This window comes from Ailuropoda melanoleuca, chromosome 1 (genome assembly GCF_002007445.2).
Source record: "Ailuropoda melanoleuca isolate Jingjing chromosome 1, ASM200744v2, whole genome shotgun sequence".
Lineage (NCBI taxonomy): Eukaryota > Metazoa > Chordata > Mammalia > Carnivora > Ursidae > Ailuropoda > Ailuropoda melanoleuca.
In genome coordinates this window covers 153,869,891-153,893,614 of record NC_048218.1, presented here as the reverse complement: position 1 = coordinate 153,893,614, position 23,724 = coordinate 153,869,891, and the positions used below count along the sequence as shown (strand labels likewise).

General features: G+C 36.1%; 1 protein-coding gene across 4 annotated transcripts in view; it reads left to right on the top strand.

The window, feature by feature from the left end:
* Window positions 1-23,724, top strand: part of DGKB (diacylglycerol kinase beta) — a 669,924-nt gene that overhangs the window by 118,939 nt on the left and 527,261 nt on the right. For all 4 annotated transcript variants that reach the window (XM_034668563.1, XM_034668559.1, XM_034668553.1 and 1 more), the window contains exon 3: window positions 23,607-23,683. In XM_034668563.1, the coding sequence (XP_034524454.1) occupies window positions 23,607-23,683 (77 nt within the window). The remainder of the gene's footprint in view (window positions 1-23,606; window positions 23,684-23,724) is intronic.

Sequence of the window (23,724 nt, the reverse complement as noted above, 5' to 3'; positions counted from 1 at the left end):
GGGAAGGGGCAGGGGGACAGGAAGAAAGAACTCCCCACTGAGTGGGGAACCTGATGTGGGGCTTGATCCCAGGACCCTGGGATCATGACCTGAGTGGAAGGCAGATGCTTAACCAACTGAGCCACCCAAGACCCTGCAGCTAATGCAATTTACAATAAAATGTTCATGTTGAAAAAGAGTCATTCAATAAACATCAGTGTATATTCATGATGAAAAATTCTTTGTAAACCAGAAGAACAAGAAAATATCCTCAACTGGATTAAAAGTATCTAACAGGGAAATATAATAAATATCATTTTCAATGGCAAAACAGTATAAGTATTCCCTCTAAAATTAGGAAATCAGCAAAGATGCTCATTGTCACTATTTCTTTTTTTTAAGATTTTATTTATTTACTTGAGAGAGAGGCAGAGAGAGAGAGTGAGAACAAATGAGAGAGAGAGAACAAAAGCATATGCGGGGTAAAGGGCAGAGGGAGAAGCAGGCTGTCTGCCGAGCAGGGAGCCCAGTGCGGGGCTGGATCCGGGGACTCAGGGATCATGACCTGAGGAAGCCAGATGCTTAACCCACTGAGCCACCCAGGCGTCCTCATTTTCACCATTTCTATTGAACATTATAATGGAGGTTCCTGTCAGTACAATAAGAAAAGAAGAAAGAAAGATAGAAGGATTAGAATAGAAGGAGCAAATTAATTTGGATGGTGAGATTATCTATTTTTAAAATTCAAAGATTTTATGGACACATTTTAATAATTAATAATTGAAGTAACCAGTTGCTGGTGTAAGACCAACAGAGGTAGAAAAAAAGTTCTGTATTCCAAAATTAACAACTAGAAAATGTAATTACAAAGAAAAAAGATATTATTCAAAATAACAACAAACCTATACTGTGTTTGAAGATAAATCTAACAAAATATGTACAACAACCTAATGGAGAAAGTTATAAAACTTGATGAATACATATTTAAGCTGATGTAAATAAAAGAAACTATTTTATATTCATTGCTAAGAAGACCGAATATTGAAAAAAATTATCAATTCTCCTCAAATTAAGCTACGGGTTTAGTTATAATAAAAAAGCACTTCCAAGTATTATTGTTAGTGAGAGTTTAGAGAATGCTGTATCATAAGTCTGTAATGAAATAAAAACAAACATGATTAAGACTTCTTTGAAGTTAAAATTATGATGTCAGGAATAAAGAAAAGTTTGTACAATATGTATAGTTGAAGAAGACCTAAATGATCTGACTGGAAACAAAGGATCCATTTTGAACATAAGACAGAATAACAGGGATATTAGGTCTAGTATTCATTTAGTAAGTGTCTCAGAAATAATTTTTTAAAGAGTTTAGTTATTGTGAAAAAAAATCTCTATAAGAATATCATGCTCAAAATATGATGCAAACCAAAGTGTGGCGTGGTTTGAACAATGAAGTGAATATAAGAAAATAGAATCTAACATTCTTTTCAAATGACACAGGTTTAATCTAGCCTTCAAGTTCCATCACGCAGGTCCCTGTCACACTATTTGGTTAAGAAGTAAATTATACTATTAAATGCCTGTTGTTGTAAATGCTGCTCTATGGTTTTGAAATTTTAGAAATCAGCAGAGAGACACAATACTTAAGTGTGTGTGTTAAGGTGGGCTAAGGCGCTAAAACAGAGAGACCAGGATTTCCAAAATGGAAGAGCAAAGTTTATATCCTTCCTGCACAGAACAGTCAGCTGGGGAATATTCCACATTCGTGGATGGTTCTAAATGACAGGGTCATTTGCTTTTACTTCACAGGTTTTGTTTGGTTTTTTTTTTTTCTGTAAAATACTTAGTTATAAAACACCCGTCGGAGGAACTGTAACTACTGTTATAACCAGTAAAATGTTGACTATCTCTGTGTATTTGGGGGGGGGGGAGTGTATATACCTTCTTTTATATCAGGTAATAATAAATAAATATTATGACAATCAACAGTAATCGCTAAATAGAACAGAAATGGATAAAATAGTTCTGGAGTTTGGGGAGCCTTTACTTTTTATTTTAGATTCTTTTGGTACTGATAGAATATTTTAATTAACTTACTTCAACCATACTACTTTTAAGTGATGATTATGATCATGGTACTTTTATAATTAAAAATGGGATAATGTTAAAACAGGGCAGCTTTGTCTCTTAATTAAAGATGGCAAATCTTTCTCAATTTCCTCATTAATTTAAGCAATTGGCATAAAAATAAGAACAAATGTTTTTCCACTAAATAATTCATATTACATTTAAAAGTTCCAAAAATGAAGTAATATGTACATTTAAAATTCAGAACTACCAATGTAAGAGCAAGAGTTAAAAGTCAACTCCTTCTTCAACTCTAGTTTAGCTGAAGGCAAGAAATGTAAAACAAAGGCTTTCTTAGTTGACTGAATATTTCATTTTAGTAAACTTTGCGTGAGACCTCAATTAACTTTTTTCTCTTTACTTTCTAAAAAGATCAAGGAAATGGAAAACGGTTTCATTTGCAAAGGGTTATAGAGTAATTAATAGAAGAAAATCAATTTTTACTTTATTTTTATATGATCCTATGAAATGAGATTTGATTAATAAGCAGCCTAGCATACTCATTTAAAAATAGATTTTAATATGATTCATGTAGCACATAAAAATGACTATTTTATGCAAAGTACTCTATGTGCTATGTGCTATGGAAAAAAACTAAGAAAATAAGTCATGGTCATTAGCTTAATGGAGTTTGCACTTGTGTATATAGTGCTTCACAGCTGGAAAAGGCTTAGAAATGGCCCAATCTGTCATCTTTATTTACGGATTTAAAAAAATAATCAGGTGCAAGGAATGTATTTACTCTGGTAATATAGGTTTCCTAACTGATTCTTGTCCTCTCTCCACCTCAGAGCATGTTTCTTCTTCAGTCTCTTTATCTTGATAATATTTAAGAGCATGATGCTTTTTAATCACTCTATTACAATTCAGGAGAAACAGAGAATTCACTAGTCATACCTATGTCTACTTTATTTATTTAAACAGCTATCTGAAATCTGAATTAATGTGGCAGTTTTTGCTTGAGCATATGATAAGTAAAGCTAGACTGTAAATATATTTGCATAATATTTGAATTATGTCCAGATTCTATACACAACAAATACTTTCCTCTTATACATTGTTATGACAAAATAAATTGGTTTAAACTTGCTGAAGTGTAAATTGGCAGAATGTAAAAATTGTCTTAAAATGTATGAAACCTTTGACGCATCCATGCTGCATTTAGGAATTTATCCTAAGGCTAGAATCAAATATGTTCCAAAGATGTATGTGTATCATCTTTATTTTTCCTTTAATATTAGTAAATATTTAACAGTAATTTAAATAACCAGATAGACTGCTAAATGAAATTATAGTACAACTGTGCAAGGACACACTATTCAACCAATACTAATGATGCTATGCATGTATGTTTATTAATGTAAAAACTTTTAAAAACTATATTAAGTGCAAAAGCAGCTTAAAAATGTCATGTCATCCCTCCCGTTTGTCATGACTCTTGATTCCAGTTTTAGAAATTTGAATTTATACACACGTATTACAAAAATTCTGGGAAGATGCCACTACAGTGATAATAGTAGTCATTTCCGGGTAGCAAAATTAAGGGTAGTTATATCTTTTATATTTAAGCACTTCTGTTCTGAGGATTCTAATTCTCATGGGCATTAAAAAAAATACAATGGTCTTGTCGCTTACATCTTAACAGCAAAGGAACACATGCCCCTTAATATGATGTCAATCTGGACAATGACAGCCAGACATATAAAGCAGTCTGTGATGGGAAGGAGATTTAGGAAAGGAGAGAAATTGGAGAATTCTAAGGCAAAAACAAACTACTTTTTTAATCTCACAAATTTAAATAAATGTCTGCCAATTTTACTTAGTTGGCCATCTGTCTTTATTAATTCTTTCTTAGAAAATCTAATAATTTGAAGAAGACTATTGTGTATGACAATATAGATACTTAGGTTGAAAAAGAAATGATTGATATCCAATTATAATCTGATTAAGATTTAAATAAAACATTGGTTGTTTAAAAAGTCATTAATGAGATACTCAAATTCAGAGCAACGTTCAAACAAAACCAATATATTAAGGCAGGAATAAGAGGAAATCTAAGATTTTGACACCTTTTGTTTCATGCTACCTCATCTTGGCTTTTCTTTAATTTCATATTTTAAGTGGAACAAATATCCAATCACTTTGAATCTCCTTTTTTAATTTTGTACGTGCTTGGACAGTGTGCCTTAGGCAAAGCTCTTGCTGGGTAATAATTGGAGTTTATTTTCATTTCTTGGAATTCTCTTTATTTAAATGTTCTTTTTTTTTTTTTTTCCTCCAGACCAAATGTAACTTTGGAGGAGATACTTCCCTAGTCTTTCTTGGTCTCTTTCTGTCACAATAATAATATCAAGATGATTTCTCCAAAGCTTGTGAATCTTTTCTGTCCAGTGATTCAGGCACACTTTTAACTCTTCTGTGTACTCCTTCCAGTTCTGCAGGTGAGAACAAACAACACTCCTGCAAGTAAAAACAAATGAGGCAACTGGCTGTCACACATTCTAGTAACCCAAGCCAATGTAGCAAAGTTATATTTCCAGGAGAATGAGTGTATTATCTTGACTCCACCCCTCCACTTTGCCCTGGATTCTACAAAAAACTTACAGGGTAATAGGCAATACAGGTTCATGAAAATGTAACTAATATTAACACACTTTTATCATGATGTTGACAGATCACAATTCAAAGAATTCCTGATAAATGTTGGCCAGTAGAATCATTTTTATATATGGTCTGCTTACATCTCCTGATGATCTCATCATTTGTCCACTGCAAAAGCTCTCCCATATCCTTTCCAGGACTTTTAGTCCAGTACAGGCATTTTGATGATGTGTTTCTTGGCTCCTCATTATTGGTTATTTCACTTTTTTTTTTCTCAGAATAACCTGAGGGTATGACCCCTTATTTACAGCAGCTGGTGTTGTGGACTTTTCTCTTCAGATTTATTTGGATCCTCTGATCTGCTTGGTTAAATTCCAATTTTGTGGCTTTTCTCACTCTTGTCTTTTCTTCATTACCTTTATTATTCTTCAGTTACTTGGCCTGAATTCACTAACTATATACATTCTTTTCCTACTTAGTAAGTATAATGCATGTGTCCCTTATAACCTGAATCTAATCTATTATTGAAAATGTGTTGACTATTGAGGGTTTTTTTTTAATTGTCAAGGCCTCTATGCCATCATTTTTTAATAGGGAAAATAAGAATGCATTTGCTGCCTATGAAAACACCCCAGCAAATTTTCCCAAGTAATAATAATTACTGAAAGACATACATAAAACTCAGCAAAGACTTTTGTGTAATATAAAACACTAAAGCACCAATTACTTAATCATTAAACACTTAATTATTTAGCACTTTATGAGCTTATTGGTACATATGTGTACAGTATACAATGATACTGTTATGTCAAGTATTAGATATAAATAACCTTTTCCTTCTAAGCAGAAACTTGAAGAATGAATAATATGTTGAAGATGCAGTGAATAAAAATAACCTTTAACAAAGCAAAAACAACAAAGAAACAGGGCAGTTTTTAAAATTAAGTACTTGCAGACTTCCTGATAGAAGTTAGTGGTGCAAAGAGAGGTGGAAGGTGTAGTTAACACTGCTGCTTGCTGGAGGAGAAGGTTGAGCAGGAGGGAACTGGGAAAGGGGAGAGAGGCAAGAATAAATGCCTGAGGTTTGGCCCTCCAAGTACAAGGTCATGTCCAAGTACATGGAAGCAGTGGACAATTTCTGCTGTTGGCTCTTTTGACTCTGGAAACAGATGGCTGTGAACTGTCCACTGATGTCGTAGACAACAATGATAGGGTTCCCTCAGACTCTCATTCCACATCGATTTCCATTCACTTTGCTGTGCCAGAGTAACTGGTGATAAAATGGTAATAATATGGGATGCTCATATTCATGTCTTGATCGCATATGCTTGCCAAATGATCTTTACCTGTATTAATCCAAAATGTATTTGAAGATTTGTATCAAGCATTTGTGCTTTCTCTTCCCATTCACAATAATCATTAAATGAACAAATCCTCTGCTGAACTATTCACTGTTCACAGTACCAAATCTGTCCTCTGTACTAGATCTAAGATGTCTGTTTGGTTAGCTCTCTTCATATAAATTTTGAAGTTTAGTAAAAAAGTGTAGAACAGTGTATTTTTGTCATACTTCATTTGTTATTAAGCATGAGATCTCTTTTGCAGCCCAGTTCATCAATTTGAGCACCTTCTTGCTATCACAACCATTCCTTTAGCCCTTCATTAGAGCAAAGTCATCTGCATCAGCATCCCACTCCAGATACTGCATTGCAATAATGTGATATGTCCCCACATTTGCCTGTACCCTTGGCTGTACTAATAATAGTGGTAGTAGGAGACATAAAGATCCCTTATCTCATGCTCAGCAACCCTAGAAGGATGTCTTAGAGCAGCACATACCCTAGAGATAGCCAAAGAGCTGTGTTTGCAGAATTTTTCTTCTTGAATTCTTCTTGGAACTTTGATGAATGGTGACAGAAAGCTTTTCATCTAAACCTTGACTGGCTCCTCATCATTTAGCCATTACACTTTGGACTTAGTACATTGTTAATGCTGGGCCATGTTCTTCCTGGACTGCTCAAAGGCAATGACCAAGCACAGTGGAGGTGGTAAATCTAAGTTCTAACATAGTGCTCTTCCAATGGGCAGTGTTTGCTCAGGAGCTCCTTATTGGCCTGGTGGAGACTTTCTTAGACCTGCGCCATATCTGAGGCCTTGCTACCCAATTATCTTTCTTCTCATTCCGTTTCCCAAGTGTTAGATATGCTTCAGTCTCTGAAGGTTCTCTCTGCCTACTCCTGATCTTTGACCTTCACAGATGTCTCTCCAGTTTTTTGCATGTGCTCCTCACAGGACCTGAACTAATATACCATTTAACAAAAAATAAACTTCACAAAATCCCATTAAGATTCTTGCATATTTCAGAGTAATAAATCAGTAAAAGTCTTGGCTGAACATCACCTTTAAAATTTTTGACCTAAAACCAGTGTATTGTGAGTGAACAATGCCCACAGCCCCTAAAAAGGTATATCTGAGTCTTAATCTCTAGAACCTGTGAAGGTGACCTTATTTGTGAAAAGGATTTTACAAATGTAGTTAAGGATGTCAAGATGAGCTCATCCTGGATTTAGGGTGAGCTCTAAACCCAGTGGCCAGTGTCCTTAGAAAAGACAGAAGAGGAGAACACACAGAGAAACAGGGGAGACGACCATGTGTTGACAGTGGCAGAGATTAGTGTGATGGATCAGCAAGCCAGGGATTGCCAGAGATTTCCAGTGGTCTCCAGAAGCTAAAGGAGAAGCTTGAAAATGATTCTTCTTCAGAGCCTCCAGAAGGAACTAACCCTGTGAACACCTTGGTTTCAGACCTCTCGCCTCCAGAGCTATGGAAAAATACATTTCTTTTTTTTTTTAATTTTGTCTTTTTTAAAAGTTTTATTTATTTTTAGAGAGAGGGAGCACGAATGGGAGGGGCAGAGGGAGAGGGAGAGAGAATCTCAAGCAGACTCGCCACTGAGCACAGAACCCCACTCAGGGCTCCATCCCATGACCCATGAGATCACAACCTGAGCTGAAACAAAGAGTCGAGCGTTAAACTGACTGTGTGACCTAAGCGCCCCAAATTTCTGTTGTTTTAAACCATCAGGCTTTTGGTAATTTTTTACAGCAGCTGTAAGAAACTAATGAACAGTGTTAGTTTACTTTTGGAGCTTTCATGCTCCTGGTAGTTTTTTTGTTTTGTTTTTTGTTTTCCATCATGACTGAAAATTTCCTCTATAGAAAAAGCACATTGATCAATGGATTTCTGGAATTCACTGGGGGGCTGCTGCAGCCTCACTCACTGGAATCTCCTCATTCCTGATTTTTATATTGTGTGATGTGGCATGAGCCTTAAATCCCCCAAATCATTTCAGACTTGCCTTTAACTAAATTCCTTTACAAAATCATCACCCTTAATTGTTCTTCTTTTTTAGATATTCAAAAATATTTAAATAGGTGGAACTGGCCCTTATCCTGTTAGGTGAATGGCTGAAATACAGCAAAGGTGCGTTGGAAATCCTCTCCCTCAGAATAGCCAGCACATTTTGCCAGCATTTTAGAAGGGTGTTTTATTTGATAGCACATTATAGCAAAGTCTCTTGGAAGTTGTTATAACAAATATTCTAAAGTAAGAATGTAGAGTGTGAGAGATACCATTTAATAAAAAACGATGCCATGAATTTTCCTTCTCAACACTGCACAACAGGGATATTTAGATAAGTGACAGTATCCATGCACACAGGGTTTTATCTACAGTCTATTCTCCACCTGATAATTTTTGAAAATATGAAGATTGATTATCACACTGCAGGTAAAGTTCTTCATTTAAAATTGTCAGGTTAAGCTTTAATGGACCTTGATCAAAGTTTATCACTTTTCAGAGTAATAAGTATAAATTTAAATATATGTCTCAAAAATAATACTAGTAGTAATGTTCCTAGAGGTTCTAATATCACTGGGGAATTTGACATGCCAGAAAAACCTCCACCCTTCTGAACAGGAATTATTGCTCCTCTCCACTCTTTTCAGTTTATCTGGTAGTAGAATTAAAAATTTCCAATTCCTAGGTGCCTGGGTGGCACAGCGGGTTGAGAGTCAGGCTCCATTTTGGCTCATGTGATCTCATGGATCTTGGGATCAAGCCCTGCGTGGGGCTCTGTGCTCAGCAGGGAGTCAGCTGGAAGATTATCTCCTTTTGCCCCTCCCCCAATTCGTGCGCAATTGCACTCTCTTTCTCTCTCTCAAACAAATACACAAATTTCCAATTTCCTCAATCTGAGGTTTCTGTTCGAAAGTTCGGTAAGAATTGGGATGCCTGGGTGGCTTAGTGGGTGAAGCATCTGGCTTTGGCTCAAGTCATGATCCCAGAGTTCTGGGATGGAGCCCCCTGTCGGGCTCCCTGCTCAGCGGGGAGCCTGCTTTTCCCTCTCCCTCTGCTGCTCCCTCCCGCTCCTGCTCTCTCTCACTCTGTCAAATAGAGTAAGACTTAAAGGAAGTTGGAATTAGGGATGGGGGTATTGGGAGGGGAGTATTAAGGGGGTGTGGGTCTCACTATCCTTCTGTGATTTCTGGAGACATTTTTTTATCATTTGGATCACAGAAGGTCGTGGCTGGAAGAGTTCTTCAATACCGTTTCTTCCGATTCCCTCGGTGTTAGAGGGAGAAAATGGGAGTCCATTTTATGAGAGCACTGTCTCATAGATCATCTAAGAGCCAAGGTCTAGAAGCAAATCTTTCAACTACTTTTAATTTCATGTAAAGCTAGAGCCTTCTTTTTCGCAATAAAGCTTTCACAGTCCCCCAGAGACATGGTAGAGATGAGATACATAAAGCCACAAGATAAATATAACACATTTCCCTGACTTCTGTTTTGAATTTAAAATTTGGGGACAATATTTTAGAGTTTTATGCTCTTTAAAATATGCATGCGAGCAAATTGTAGTCTTTGAAATATGTGTGCCAGCAAAATAAATAGACTTTGGTCTTTCCAGATTGCTTAATACTGTGCTTGTTGGTAAATATACAGAAAGCTGAAAATTTTTATGGTCAGAAATGAATTGAAAACTTTGGTAGTTTTGTATTGTCTTAAAACAGGATGTTATTAGCAGTGCCGCTAGAGAATACACTGCTGTTGCCAGAATGTCTGGTTTCTCAGTTAAGTGTCTTGCAACCCACAAAAGAACTTTAAAAAATAAATAAATAAATAAAACTTTCATCATCTGAGCTAGTGTGGGTTTAAAACTTTTTAAATAATGTACAGATTCAAAATTGTTAACTCATAGTTGCATTTCATGAATCATTTGATTGAAGCACATGTGATGGCAGTACTTAAAACTATTGCCTATGAAAGTGAGTTATCCATAACAAAAAAATTAAAATTGATGATTAATTTAAAACGTTTTGTATTATATCCTGGTTATTGGTTTAAATAGGAAATTTAAAGCAGCCAGTGAAAATGCAAAAGAAAATGAAAAAATTGAGAATAATCTGAAATTAAGGTTATGGAAGAGGGGCGCTTGGGCAGTCCAGTTGGTTGAGCGTCCGACTCTTGGTTTCAGCTCAGGTCATGATCTCGGGGTCCTGGGATTGAGCTTTGTGGCGGACTTTGTGCTTAGTGTGGAGTCGGCTTGAGATTCTCTCTCTTTCCCCCTCTGCCCCTCCCACTCATGCTATGTCTCTCTCTTTAAAATAAATAGATCTTTTAAAAAAAAAGGTTATGAAAGGAAAACATCCCAAGAGCATAGTATAAATCTGATAGCACAGATGATAAGCACCCACAGTTGATGAATATTTCTTAGGCATCAGGTACTTATACCACCAAAAGCCCAAGGAAGATATTTTTATTATCCCCATTTACCAACAGCAATAACAGCACCACAAATCATTGGCAGCTAAGCAGCATTCATCAATCTAGAATCTGGATATTTCATTGAAAATGAGCTCATTAGTTTGGAGAGTATGCATATTTGTGAAGGATCTGCTTGAATAATATTGCATGAGATGACATTCCTTGCTTTAATACATACTTTTTAAATCTAGTCTATCTTTCTGGGAAAATACAATGAGTACAGTTTGTAAAGTCTCCCTCCCCCCACCAAATCTAGCAAATGACTCAAAATCACTTTAAAAAAGAAAGAAAAAAATATAGAGAGAATAAGTGAGCCATCTTTAAGCCAAAGGAGCTGGAAAAAATATGTAACTTCAACCGTGTAAGTTAGAAAGTGTTTTCAAGGGGCAAAAAGTCTCCAGAATCCTCTCACTGTTATTTTTCAACCTCTCCAAAATGAATTAAGTGGGTGTATGTGCTGAGGGTGGTTAGAGCATCATCAGACAGGAAGGGAGGAACAGGAGCAGTGAAGTGGGGACCTGAGGCTTAGAAAGTCTCCCTAGAGAAATAACCTTTTTCATCACTAGTAACGATGGCTCCACACAGAGCTGAACTGCTCGGGCTTTGTATTTTATTCTCTGGACAAGGAAGAAGGCTGGAAAGATAATTATCATCCAGAACTAAATGTGTCCAAGTATAATTAGGTGCTTTACAGAATGAGAGAAAAATGAAGGAAGGAGGGAAAAGAAAAAAAGAAAAACAAGAATCACTGAGGTACTGTTAAATCTTGGGAAACACACATGTAAAGCAATGTGAATTACAGATTTCTCTTTTCCATATCCCCTTATGGGATGGTACAGAGGAGGTTGGCGTCTGAGGAGGGGGCATAAAGTTCTGAAAAGTACAGTAACTGTCAGAAATGTGTCTCTCTCAAATGAGAGAGAATTGCTAGCAGAGTCACGCAGTGGGCTCTTCCTGAATTGAAGTAATAATCTAAAACCCAAGTATAATCCCCCATGAAAAGTCGCTAAAGTCATCCCCTTGCTTCCTCCCTCAACTTCCTTGCCCCCTCTCACTGCAAAGCACTTGGATGAACAAACTGTAACAGTAGTTGATGTTAACTCTCCACTTAGTTTATAGCTGACTGGCCTTCAATGTGGCCTGGCAATCAATCACATCTCCCTTGTCCTGGATGACTTTTCAACACCTCGGTACTCTCCTCAGATCTCCATTACTTCCCCTCTCATCTTTTCTCAACTGATGGTCTCTCTTCCTCCTTCACTGACTAAAGTGAAGTTATCACAAGAGGACTTCACATACACCGACTGGACCTTGACCTGCCCCTCAGCATTGGAACCCATGTGCTCTGCCTTCTCGCTTGGGTGAACTGCCCACGCCCTCTGTCCTCAGCCAGACCATCTGCTGTGAACAAGATTACAGTCTTTCTTACCCACTTATAAGACATCATTCTAGTGGTTTTCTCTTGTTTTAACTTAATTTTTAATTTTTCCTTCTCCCCTGGATCATGGTTATGGAAGTGCTGTTTTCTTTCCTTTAGAAAAGTCATCTTGAGTTCTCTTCTTGCACTTCAGCTGCTGCTCAAATTCTTTGCTTCCATTGCAGCAAATCTTTTTGAAAGAGTTTGAAAGAGTTGCCTATTATTTGCTGCCTTTTGTTCCTTCCATTTTATTTTCTCTTCACTCCCTCTGGGCTTTTGTCCCAACCATGAAACTGGAACAGTTCTTGACAGGAACATGAATGACTATCTTCTTAACTGCGTTCAGAGATCAGCTTCTGCTCCTCATCTAACTTGACGTCGTATGACCCTTTGCTTCCATGACCCATTGCTTCGCCTGGTTTTCTTGTTATTTCACTAGATACTCATTCTTAGTTTCTTCATTTTTCATGACATCTGAACTTTGGAATGTCCCAAGTCTCAGTCCTTGGTATCTTCTCTACGTCACTCTCCATGTGAGAATCAGTTCTATGGCTTTAAATACCATATATATGAATAACACTGAAATTGAGTTTTTTAGCCTAGATCTCCTCCTGAATTCTACACTCATATATAACTGCTTTGGTTTTTAATTTAAAAAATCTAATGGAAATATAGTTGACATATAACATTAAATTAGTTTCAGGTGCACAACATAGTGATCCAACAATTATATACATTGCGACATGCTTATCATGATAAGCGCTTGGCAATATTATTGAACATATTCCCTAAGCTGTACTTTTCCTTCCCATTATAATTGCTTTTTTAATGGCTATACTTGGATGTCTGATAGAATTCTCATTCATAAATTGCCTTAAACTAAAATTGAGAGCTCACCATCTCAAACCTGCACCATCTTCAGTGTTCCCCATTCCTCCTTGTGGCAACTTAACCCCACCAGTTACCCAAATATAAAATCTTGAAAACATTCTTGAAATTTTATTTCTTCCTTCCTCCCTTCCTTCCTCCCTTCCTTCCTTTTTTCCCCCCAGTTTCAGAACTTACATCTAGTCCATCAGGATCCAGTCCTTTTGACTCCACTTTCAAAATAATCCATGTTTCCTACTGTACCACTAACACATTCATACAAAGTCATCAAATCTCTAGTCTAAATTAATATAATAATTCCATAATTATTTCCTTGTTTTAAGCTTTGTCTTCCATAGTCTGTTTTCAAAACAATACCCAGAGCACTCCTTTTTAAAAACATTTTGAAATAATGATAGATTCACAGGAGCTTACAAAAAATATGTATGCGGAGGCCCTGTATACTGGTAACAGATGGTTACAGATTGCATAACTACAGTTCATAAAATACAAAATCAGAAAATTGATGTTGCTATAATCCAGAGTTTATTCAGATTTCATCAGTTTTACATGAACAGAGTGCTTCTTTTATAACTTAAATCAGATTCAAAGTTTTGACCAAATGTCACCTTTTCACAAAGTCTATTCTTGCTATTTAAAATTGCAAATTCTGGGGCGCCTGGGTGGCACAGCAGTTAAGCGTCTGCCTTCGGCTCAGGGCTTGATCCTGGCGTTATGGGATCGAGCCCCACGTCAGGCTCCTCCGCTATGAGCCTGCTTCTTCCTCTCCCACTCCCCCTGCTTGTGTTCCCTCTCTTGCTGACTGTCTCTATCTCTGTCAAATAATAAATAAATAAAAATAAATAAAAATCTTTAAAAAAATAAATAAATAAAATTGCAAATTCTGTCCTGCGAGTTGATAATTTTCCTTATCATTATTTTTTTTTCCATAGCGGTTAGAAATCTTCTAATATACTACATTTACTTACTATGTGTATTTTCTGTGTTGCACTAGACTACAAACTACGTGAGCCAAGAATATTTTCTGTTTTGTGCATTGATCTGTTCCAAGTACTTGGAACAATGCTTGTTCTAAACTCAATACATGCCTCTCAACTATTTGCAAGAATGATTGAGCAATCACAACTGGGCCTTTTGTTTTAAGCAATCTTTACACCCAACGTGGGGCTCGAACTCCCAACCCTGAGATCACAAGTTGTGTGCTCTACCAACTAAGCTAGGCAGGTGACCTTACAACTGGCCTTTTGTTTCTGCTCTTGATCTCTATTTGTTTCAAAAGACTTGTTCAGGGGCATCTGGATGGCTTAGTCATTAAGCATCTGCCTTCGGCTCAGGCCCTGATCCCAGGGTCCTGAGATTGAGCCCTGCATCTGGCTCCCTGCTCAGTGGGAGACCTGCTTCTCCCTCTCCTAATCCCCCCCCGCTTGCGTTCCCTCTCTCACTGTCTCTCTCTCTGTCAAATAAATAAATATTAAAATCTTTAAAAAAAAGACTTGTTCATTTTCCCTAAATTATATAAAATTCTATGCTGATTAATTCATTAATTACTGCTCATGTGAGTCAAATGTTAACATTTCTTCCCAACTCCACATTCATGATGTCATGTTGGAGGCTTGATATGGCCTAGGTGGGAGGATGTTTACAGTAGATAAATCAGCAAACACCACAAGTCAGCACTCTGAATCTTCAACAGTTGTTAAATACTTTACGAGCACACCACTGAATCATACCAGTCAATTTAGGCACTGATTATAATTCTTAATTAAAATTATGTTTTCAGTATCATCTTTAGTTATTTTATAGATGAGTAGCTCCACTGCAAATGTATATTTTCCTAATTTTCTACACAAGAAAATATGTATAAAATGTTAATTATTTCATGGGTGTCTAGAACAGTGTCCAGCTGGAAGACAAATTACTAGATATGTTGTCTATCCAAGAAATCACTCATAAATATTTTATCCAAGGCATTGGACTAGGGTACATATCAAAAAGTTGAGTATAGGTAGACCGAGTAAGGAAAAAAATAATAGCAAATGCAGAAAAAAATTTTAAGGATTGGTTATTTAAGAGTATTATCAGCAAATAATGAATATCAAAAGGAGAAAGGAAATTTTCTCCATAGTCTCACATCAACAGTAATTCTGAAAGTAAATAGGTGTCTTTCCAGATAAACAGAAACAGTTACTGCAGTGTGTATAACAGTTTTCTCTAAGATGCTATGGCCACTATCTTTTCAAGTTAAACAATGACCCCAAGAGCTTAGGGGAAACATGCAGAGATTCCCTTAAGCTTAATAGCTTTTTTAAATCAATTCTTCCTAGTGTAGCTGTATCTTTGGAATATTCTTGGGATGTTGTTAAAAATCCAGGTGTATAGATTTCAGTTAGCATATAAACTCCTATAGTGTAACTGATTCTTAACAATAGTTCCATATTTTTTCAATCTTTTTGTATACAAGTACAAGTAGACATGAATGTTTCACACAAATAGATATGAATGTCTGTGTTTGGCTGACTAGTTCTCCAAGTATTTTATTTTATAGCACTCTAGGTGTTTATTTACTGCTGCTGACTACAATTTAAATAGGACATTCTTTTATATCACCCGGGGGATGACATTAATAGCAATATCAATTTCTGGATCCTCTCGATTTCTAAAAATACTATTTTGGCTATTTTGACCTCAAATGAGGCTAAATCATTTTTTAAATAAAATGCTTTAATAAGGTTTTTTCCCCTGATAGAAGCCCCCTGGGCAAAAGCCAGCCTAAATATATACTTATTAAAGATTGTATATAATCTTTACAACCAGATGAGATATATATTCATTTGGATTAAAGGCATTGGCAGCCTCTCTGTATTGTAAGAGCTTTTATTTTTTCCTGGAAACCCGTTCTCACTGAAACAGGGACCCATGTTGGAAAATATAGCAGCAAAAATTTTGCTAGTTAATTCTCAGTTTCTTAAAGCTACTCTTTAAGGATAAGAGCAGTGGTTAATTCAACCTTAGCAGCATGTAAGAATCACGTGAGGAGCTTTTTAACAATCCCCATGTTTTGGGGTCCCTGGGTGGCTCTGTTGGTTAAGCATCTGACTCTTGATTTCAGCTCAGATCATGATCTCCGGGTCGTGGGATCAAGACCTGGGTGGGGCTCTGTGCTCAGGGTGGAGTCTGCTTGAGATTCTGTCTCTCCCTCTCCCTCTGCTCCTCCCTCCACTTGTGCTCTCTCTGTCTCTCCCCCCATGTCTGGTGGGTTAAATTCTAGTGGATTCAATCATTGTCAGTGTGTTTTGAGCTCAGGCATCAGTATATCTTAAAAGCTACCCAGATGATGCTAAAATGTATCCCAGTTTGAGTACCACTGGGGTAGACACAAAAGTGTTTCACTTAGACAAAGATAAAGCTCTTTTGCTAATTTGAAATACTGTATAGCTAAGAGAAACTTTGTCACATTTAACTTTGTACTGAATATTATTATGTTATGTGCACATTAATGCTAGCTCAGTATTTAGACTAGAAAGTTTTCTCTTTCAACAGTTGAAGCTACAAACCTTATTTACTACAGGGTTTAAAACAACCACTGCAAAGATGCTTTTGGTTGAGTGCAGAAAGAGATTTCCAGGCTACAAATATCCTCTGTGATAAGGGGAAAAAACTGTGTTGGGAAGCTTAGATTTTGAAGAAAACTTTGAAAGCACTGAGTTGGGAGGACCAAAAGCTGACTTTTCCATGGTTCCACATTCAGATTGCAGGTTTTGGCAGCCTCTCTCATATTGTCAGAGCTGCATTTTTCCTGGAAACCCACTGCCCTCACTGAAACAGGGACCCATGGTGCTGTCAATTTTGGCAAATACTGGACTAGATGATTAATCTACAGGAGGTTATTGATATTTTAAACATGACAGATGCACTTTATAAGTTGGATAGTCTTGGTGTTAACAGTGGGATATGATCATCTTTTCATAGGAGCTAGGGCTACTGTTTGGATGTTAAAACTATTGGCCCTGACCTAAAGAATATTTACTTTGGAACAAATGAAAAAAGATTTTCTTATGAGGCATAAGGAAGAACATGTTATTTGCAGGACATTTTTAGGATTTTATTTCAAGACAAAGTTCTTTGTCTTTTCTATGTACTTTCCCTTTGTAATGCGGCACAAGCAATTTTAATATTTATTCTTTTATTTTTATTTATTTATTTTTTAAAGATTTTATTTACTTATTTGACAGAGAGAGAGACAGCCAGCGAGAGAGGGAACACAAGCAGGGGCAGTGGGAGAGGAAGAAGCAGGCTTCCAGCGGAGGAGCCTGATGTGGGGCTCGATCCCAGAAGGCTGGGATCACGTCCTGAGCTGAAGGCAGATGCTTAACGACTGAGCCACCCAGGCGCCCCAATATTTATTATTTTAGATGACTTTTTTAATAATAACTGTATGAAATACATGTATCATGTAAAATTACAAATATTTTAATGTCTTCAGAAAGAATTGTATATATATTCTAATTCTATTATCAAAAGAAACACAATCCTAAACAAAAATAAAATGCTATGGGGCCCCTGGTTGGCTCAAGTTGGTTAAGTGACTGCCTTTGGCTCAGGTCATGATTCTGGAGTCCTAGGATCCAGTCCTGCATTGGGCTCCCTACTCATCAGGGAGTCTGCTTCTCCCTCTGACCCTCCCTCCTCCCATGCTCCCTCTGTCTCATTCTCTCTCTCTCTCTCAAATAAATAAATAAAATAAAATGCTATAAAACACTTAAAAATATCCATATGACCTTTTTGTTTTACTTTTTCTTCTATTTCTTATATATAGAGAAGATATTTGTCATCTGTTAATTTAAGTTGGTAAGAAAAAGAAATACAGTGTTTCCATGTACTAGAAAAATAGGTAATACAATTCCCTGAACTAAATTAACAGAAATCATGGACTCCAAATTAGATATTTTGGCTGTAATGGAAACTTCCATTTGTTTTTGTTTTTTTACAAAGTAAGGAAAACAGATTTGGGTCATATACAAAAGTTTGGATCATTCCTTCACCCTCTTTGGGTTGTGTGATTTTGAATAAGTAATGATTGCTTTAACATTGATTTCTTCGTGTGTTTAAAGGAGGAGTTTGAAAAAATAGTTTGAAAAAATAGGCTATATGGTAGTTGTGAGTTTTAAATGAAATAATAAGATATAACACTTAAAAAAATAAGATACTACACTTTGCAACCTCTAAAAGAATCTACCTGTGTAAACTTCAATTAATAGTGGTAATAGTACTCAATGCATAAACAGGTGTAGATTCTAAGAGCTTTATTGTAGGGAGTTCCATGGAAAGTTAGAAGGAGGTCCTGAGAAATTTCATGGACAAGGTGGCAGATAAATTAAGGCATGCTTTATGTTTGAACTTCATTTGACGTCGAGGGGGAATTCCAGGCAAAGAGAAAGAACATCACAAACAAAGGAGGGGCTCTAAAATCATGGATCATGTTACGATGGATATTGAACTGTAAAATAAGGAAGGCATTGAAAGTAATTATTAGTAGGTAGGTTTTGGATCGTATTTTGACACACCTATTGTGCCAGTTTGCGTTTCAATTTAAAGACAGCAGGAAACTGTTGAAGGGGTGTGGTATGTTTGAAGTCATCTTTAGGGTGGAAGGAAGGAACAGGAATTTATTGGGCACCGGATACGTTGCTAGACACAGTACTGCAAGGTCCTTTTCACTATTCCTATCTTACATATTAGAAAACTGAGCCACAGAGACATTAAAAATATGCCCAGGGATATTCAACCAAGAATTCTGAAGCCAAGACTCAAATCTAAAACTCTCTGGCTTTAAATCTTTCCATTATTCCGTGAGGATTTTGTAATTAATATGACAAGTATATGTTGAGTTTTTTGGAATAAAGAGACATAAAGTCCGTGAAATCACAAAGGAAGTTCATTCAAGATGTAGTAGACACCTGGGGAGATGTGAAGTAAGCCAAAAGTGTTTCTTTCTTTCTTTCTTTTTTTTTTTTTTTTTGCGATGTAGGACCCATGAGCCTGATTCTTTTGTTTTCTAAACATTGCTGAATGTTCTTATGGATTTATTTTTATTTCAGAATTAGTTAAAGGAATTACATTTTCCTTAATAATCATGTAAAAATGTAAAACATTCCTAACTATACATTCCTAAAATGTCGTTCATTTAACTCTCATTGCGTTACACAGTACATGACTCAGCCAAACATGAGAGGATTCATAGGAAGTGAGCACTTTAGGGGGCCTCTAGAATGACTCATACACTGGGGCAGGTGTTAGAAAGACAAACCATAAGAAGAAATCTATACATTTCTTCTGTCCTTGCATATAGCAAAGGTGTTTGCTGAACAAAGTGGTTCGTCTATGTTAGGTTCAGAACCACCTTAGTTCTTAGGAGATTCTGTTTTTGGTAGAGCTGACGACCTAAAATAATCCCATTGTCTCTGTTGTGGTTATTAATATTAAATTACTTTCTGGTAAAACGGATATGCTAGTCATGGGCAGTAATTGGTATATGGTGTTCTTCTCCAAGTCTCCTGCCCTATTAGCCAAGCCTTGAAGCATCAGTGCCTCTGGAATTAGCTGTGTATTTCATGTCATGACCCTCCTCTGCTTTCTAGGAAACCCAGTATTTTGTACTGAGCATCTGTGCTGATCCTTTATTCAAAGATTAAACCAGCTGTTTGAACCTGGCTGCCCAGCACTTCAGTGTCCAGTCTTCTTAGATGCCAGACCTTTGTTTCATTACAGATATGTATTACCTGTGAATTGATCTCCCAGTTCACAGCTGCCCGCCTCGCTGGCTGGCTGCCTTGCTTTCTTAGCATTGCTCAGCCCAGAATCTGTCACTGTGCTCTCGTACTTGAAGCTCCAATATTAGCTGAACTATGATTGAGATTCTTTCACTCACCTACTCTCTATTCATCCAGGCGTCATTTCCTTGGTATCTCTCTTACTAGAGGGTAGGTCAGATTCAGTCATGCATCCTTTCTCCTCTCCACTAGTCCAGTGCTGTTTGGACAGACATGAACCAGAGATGACAAAATCAAACAGATAGGAATGTTATGGTGATAGGTAATAGGCACAAATCCAGAAAAGCAGCTGAATTATATAAAATAAGTAAATGACCATTCTCCTTTGACGATAGGGAGAACACAACAGCAGGAACTTCACCATCTAGTGCAGTTTGGGAAACCATGCATATATGTAGGCTGTTCACATAAGGGAATTCTGATTAAAGGTTAGGGGACCCCGGCAGGATATCTGGAATCCTTTGGTGTCTCATGCCATAATCAACCTATAGAAGATTGGCTGGATAAGTCAAGTCCTCAATCTTCGAGTGACTGGGCCCAAGAGAGGTTATTGGGACAGGAATAGAAGAATAAGATAATGTTCCAATTTCTAAACTAGATTATGAAGTGGGGATTGGGTCCTGAATACATTTTAGCTATCCAGATATTAAAAATAGGACTTGTGAATTGAAAAAGGAGTAAATTGGGTTAATGGTGATCCATCTAAATATGAATTAGCACTTCTTAAATTGTCCCAGACCAAGATCATCATTAAGACACAGAGATTTTGGTCTTATTTTATTAATTTATTCCTAGTGGTCTCCCCACTAAGAATATGCTAATATAATCTGTGGCCAAGAAAGCATTAAAAAATGACATGAATAATTTTAAGGACTGTTGCCTTCTCTGGGACATTTGTAAATGATTACTGAATGTGTTTTGTACTCCTATGGAATCCTGAAATGAAAAACCCATCTTTAGTCAGTATCTCTAACATTCTGTGGAAGGCCTAGGTATAAGCAAATTTCCTTCTCGCCCTTGCATTTTACCGTGGGGCTCAGATATCGTTAAAATAAACATAGTCTTTGGGATATGTTATTGTAGAGTCTGTGCATCTGGATTTGTATATGTGCACATAGGTATGTACAGTAGGCTCTGCGTCTGCGTCTATAAATGTGAAGAAGTAAAAGGTGTTCTGCTAAGTTAGAATAATGCCTTATCATTGACAAAGAGGGATTCAGGAATAAAGAATCAGCTTCATATCTCTCTTTAATATAGAACCTGGTCTCTAAAGTAGTTTATGTTTCTGCCAAGGTAAATGTCAAAGCAATTACTATAATTTGTGGTCATTTAGGAATAGATCAATTGAATCACAATATTTATTATGATGTTATTATTTCATCTTTAACATAAATTTGAGTGCTGTGCAAAAATGAAAATGTATGTTTTCTTCCCCAGAGCAGCCTACAATCTAGCAAGAGACAGGCATAACAAATTAACTCTGATCCTAGTATGGAAAGTGCTAGCAAAATATATACTGAAAAAGAAATATAGAGGAAACTGTATAAGCTTCAAACATGCTATAGCATACACACATGCACCCCAAACAATCTCAACAGCAAAAAGATAAACAACCAAATTAAAAGCTAGCCAAAAGACTTGATGAGACATCTCTTCAAAGAAGATGCACAAATGACCAATAAGCATTTGAAAAGATGGTCAGTATCATTAGTCATTAACAAATACCTAATGAAATACAAATAGAAACCATTTCATGTCTACTAAGATGGCTATAATAAAAGAAAAACTAGAAAATAACAAGTGTGGCAAAGATGTAGGGAAATTGGAATTCACATACATTGCTGGTAGGAATGTGAAATAGTATATAGCCCTGTGAAAATCTGTTTGGCAGTTCCTCAAAATGTTAAATGTAGGTTTTCTTATGACCTAGCAATTCTCTGCTTAAGTGTATACACAAATATTTGTGTAAATATTTACACAAAATTATGTACACTTGAATGTTCATAACAGCATTATTCGTAATAACCAAAACATGGAAACAACTCAAATGTACACGAGCTGATGAGTGGATAAAAAAAAAAATGTGATATATCCATAAAATGGAATATTTTTTAGCTACAAAAGGGAATGAAGTACTGCTACATGCTACAACATCTATGGACCTTGAAGTGAAAGAAGCCAGACAAAGACAACAAACTATTTGATTCCAGTTGTATGGAATGCCCAGAACATGGGATTTTTTGGGGAGTGATGGAAATATGCTGGAATTATATAGTTGTGATGTTTGGACAGCAATGTGCATGTACTAAAAAACTCACTGAATTGTAGACTTTAAAATGGTTAAAATAATGAATCTATGTTATGTGAATTTTAATGCAATAAAAACAGCAGTCACACTTAAAAATCCTCTGCAGAATTTGGAACATAAACAAAATTTTATATTCCAAATGAAAGTATAATTTATAAAATATAGGCATGATGCACTGGGTGGGCATCTAAGAGTTAATTTTCTAACTGATTTGTAAATTAGTATTTTTGGAAATATTTTATGGTGGCACAAATATCACTGAACTTGGAGAAAGGCAGGGAGGATTATATTCATATGCTAGGAAATGATATCCATGCCCTGTTGCCTAATGGAAAACTAAGAATCTGCTTATTTTCCAGTTTCAGCCTTGTTTTATCATTGTTATTTAAGCTTTATTGAATGTTTAGATGACTTATCAGTATTTGTTAGTTATTTTTCTCTAACTTAAAATATGCTGTAGGTCTGAGATTGCTTAATCAAATTATATTTTGAGAACTATTAGAGTATTGTTTTAATAGATTGAATGCATATATTTGTATTCTATTTATATATATTTTTCTAATAATATTTATGTTATTTCATGACATTTCCCATATTAACTAAGGATTCTTTTGTCACAGTCTTGATATGATGAATGTCCTAAAAATATTTCAAAATCAAAAAAGCAAATTAAAAATCTCTTGGCAGGGGCACCTGAGTGGCACAGCGGTTAAGCGCCTGCCTTCGGCTCAGGGCGTGATCCTGGCGTTATGGGATCGAGCCCCACATCAGGCTCCTCCACTATGAGCCTGCTTCTTCCTCTCCCACTCCTCCTGCTTGTGTTCCCTCTCTCGCTGGCTGTCTCTATCTCTGTCAAATAAATAAATAAAATCTTTAAAAAAAAAAATCTCTTGGTAACATATCTTTCTTTTTTTCTTAATTTGGAGACCTAAGGGGCTTTATTAAGCACTTCATGAATTGGGCAGCATCCCATCTAGCAAGTAGAGATGCTTCCTAAACTTTGTTTCTTCCCCCCCCCAAACTTTATTTCTTAATTGAATTAAAATAAACTTCAGTTTGTTTTTTTGTGTATATTTAGAAAATTCTAAAAATATCTGCCAGATACTAAAATCTATACCTTGCCTCTGACTCCGTTCACCATTGAGGCTTAGCTCTACATTTTACTGTTCTTACTTGCCCAGCAGGGTTATTATTAGTTAATGGAGTAAAATATGAAAAATGCAGTGCATTAGATGTAAAGTTCAACAAGGAATGCCTATGTTTTCTGTTTAAACAAAGCTTATTTTATTCAATTAGATGTTATGTTATCAAAACAAAGGGATAAGATACTACCTATTTATATATTTGCTCTTAATTCATACAATATATGGGTAATGGCCTTGCCTAATGGTATTGCCTAGTACATAGGCAATACACTAGGACAGAGCATACTTTTTTCTGTTCCTTTCTTTTTTTGTGTGATTGCTTTTTTCAACAAATAGCTTTTCAAAAATGATAAAGAAATTTTACATGTGCATTTAAAATTTAATATCTTTTGGTGATTATATTTTAATAGATCTTTGTTTCCGAACTGGGGTATTTAACCACAGTAGGCATATATAAACAATTTATGTTCTCTATTTCTTTATAGATTCTACAAAGAAACTAAAGGATGTTCTTGAAGAATTCCATGGTAATGGTGTGCTTGCAAAGTATAATCCTGAAGGGGTAAAGCTTTTTTTTCCTTTATATCGTTTTCATATATATAC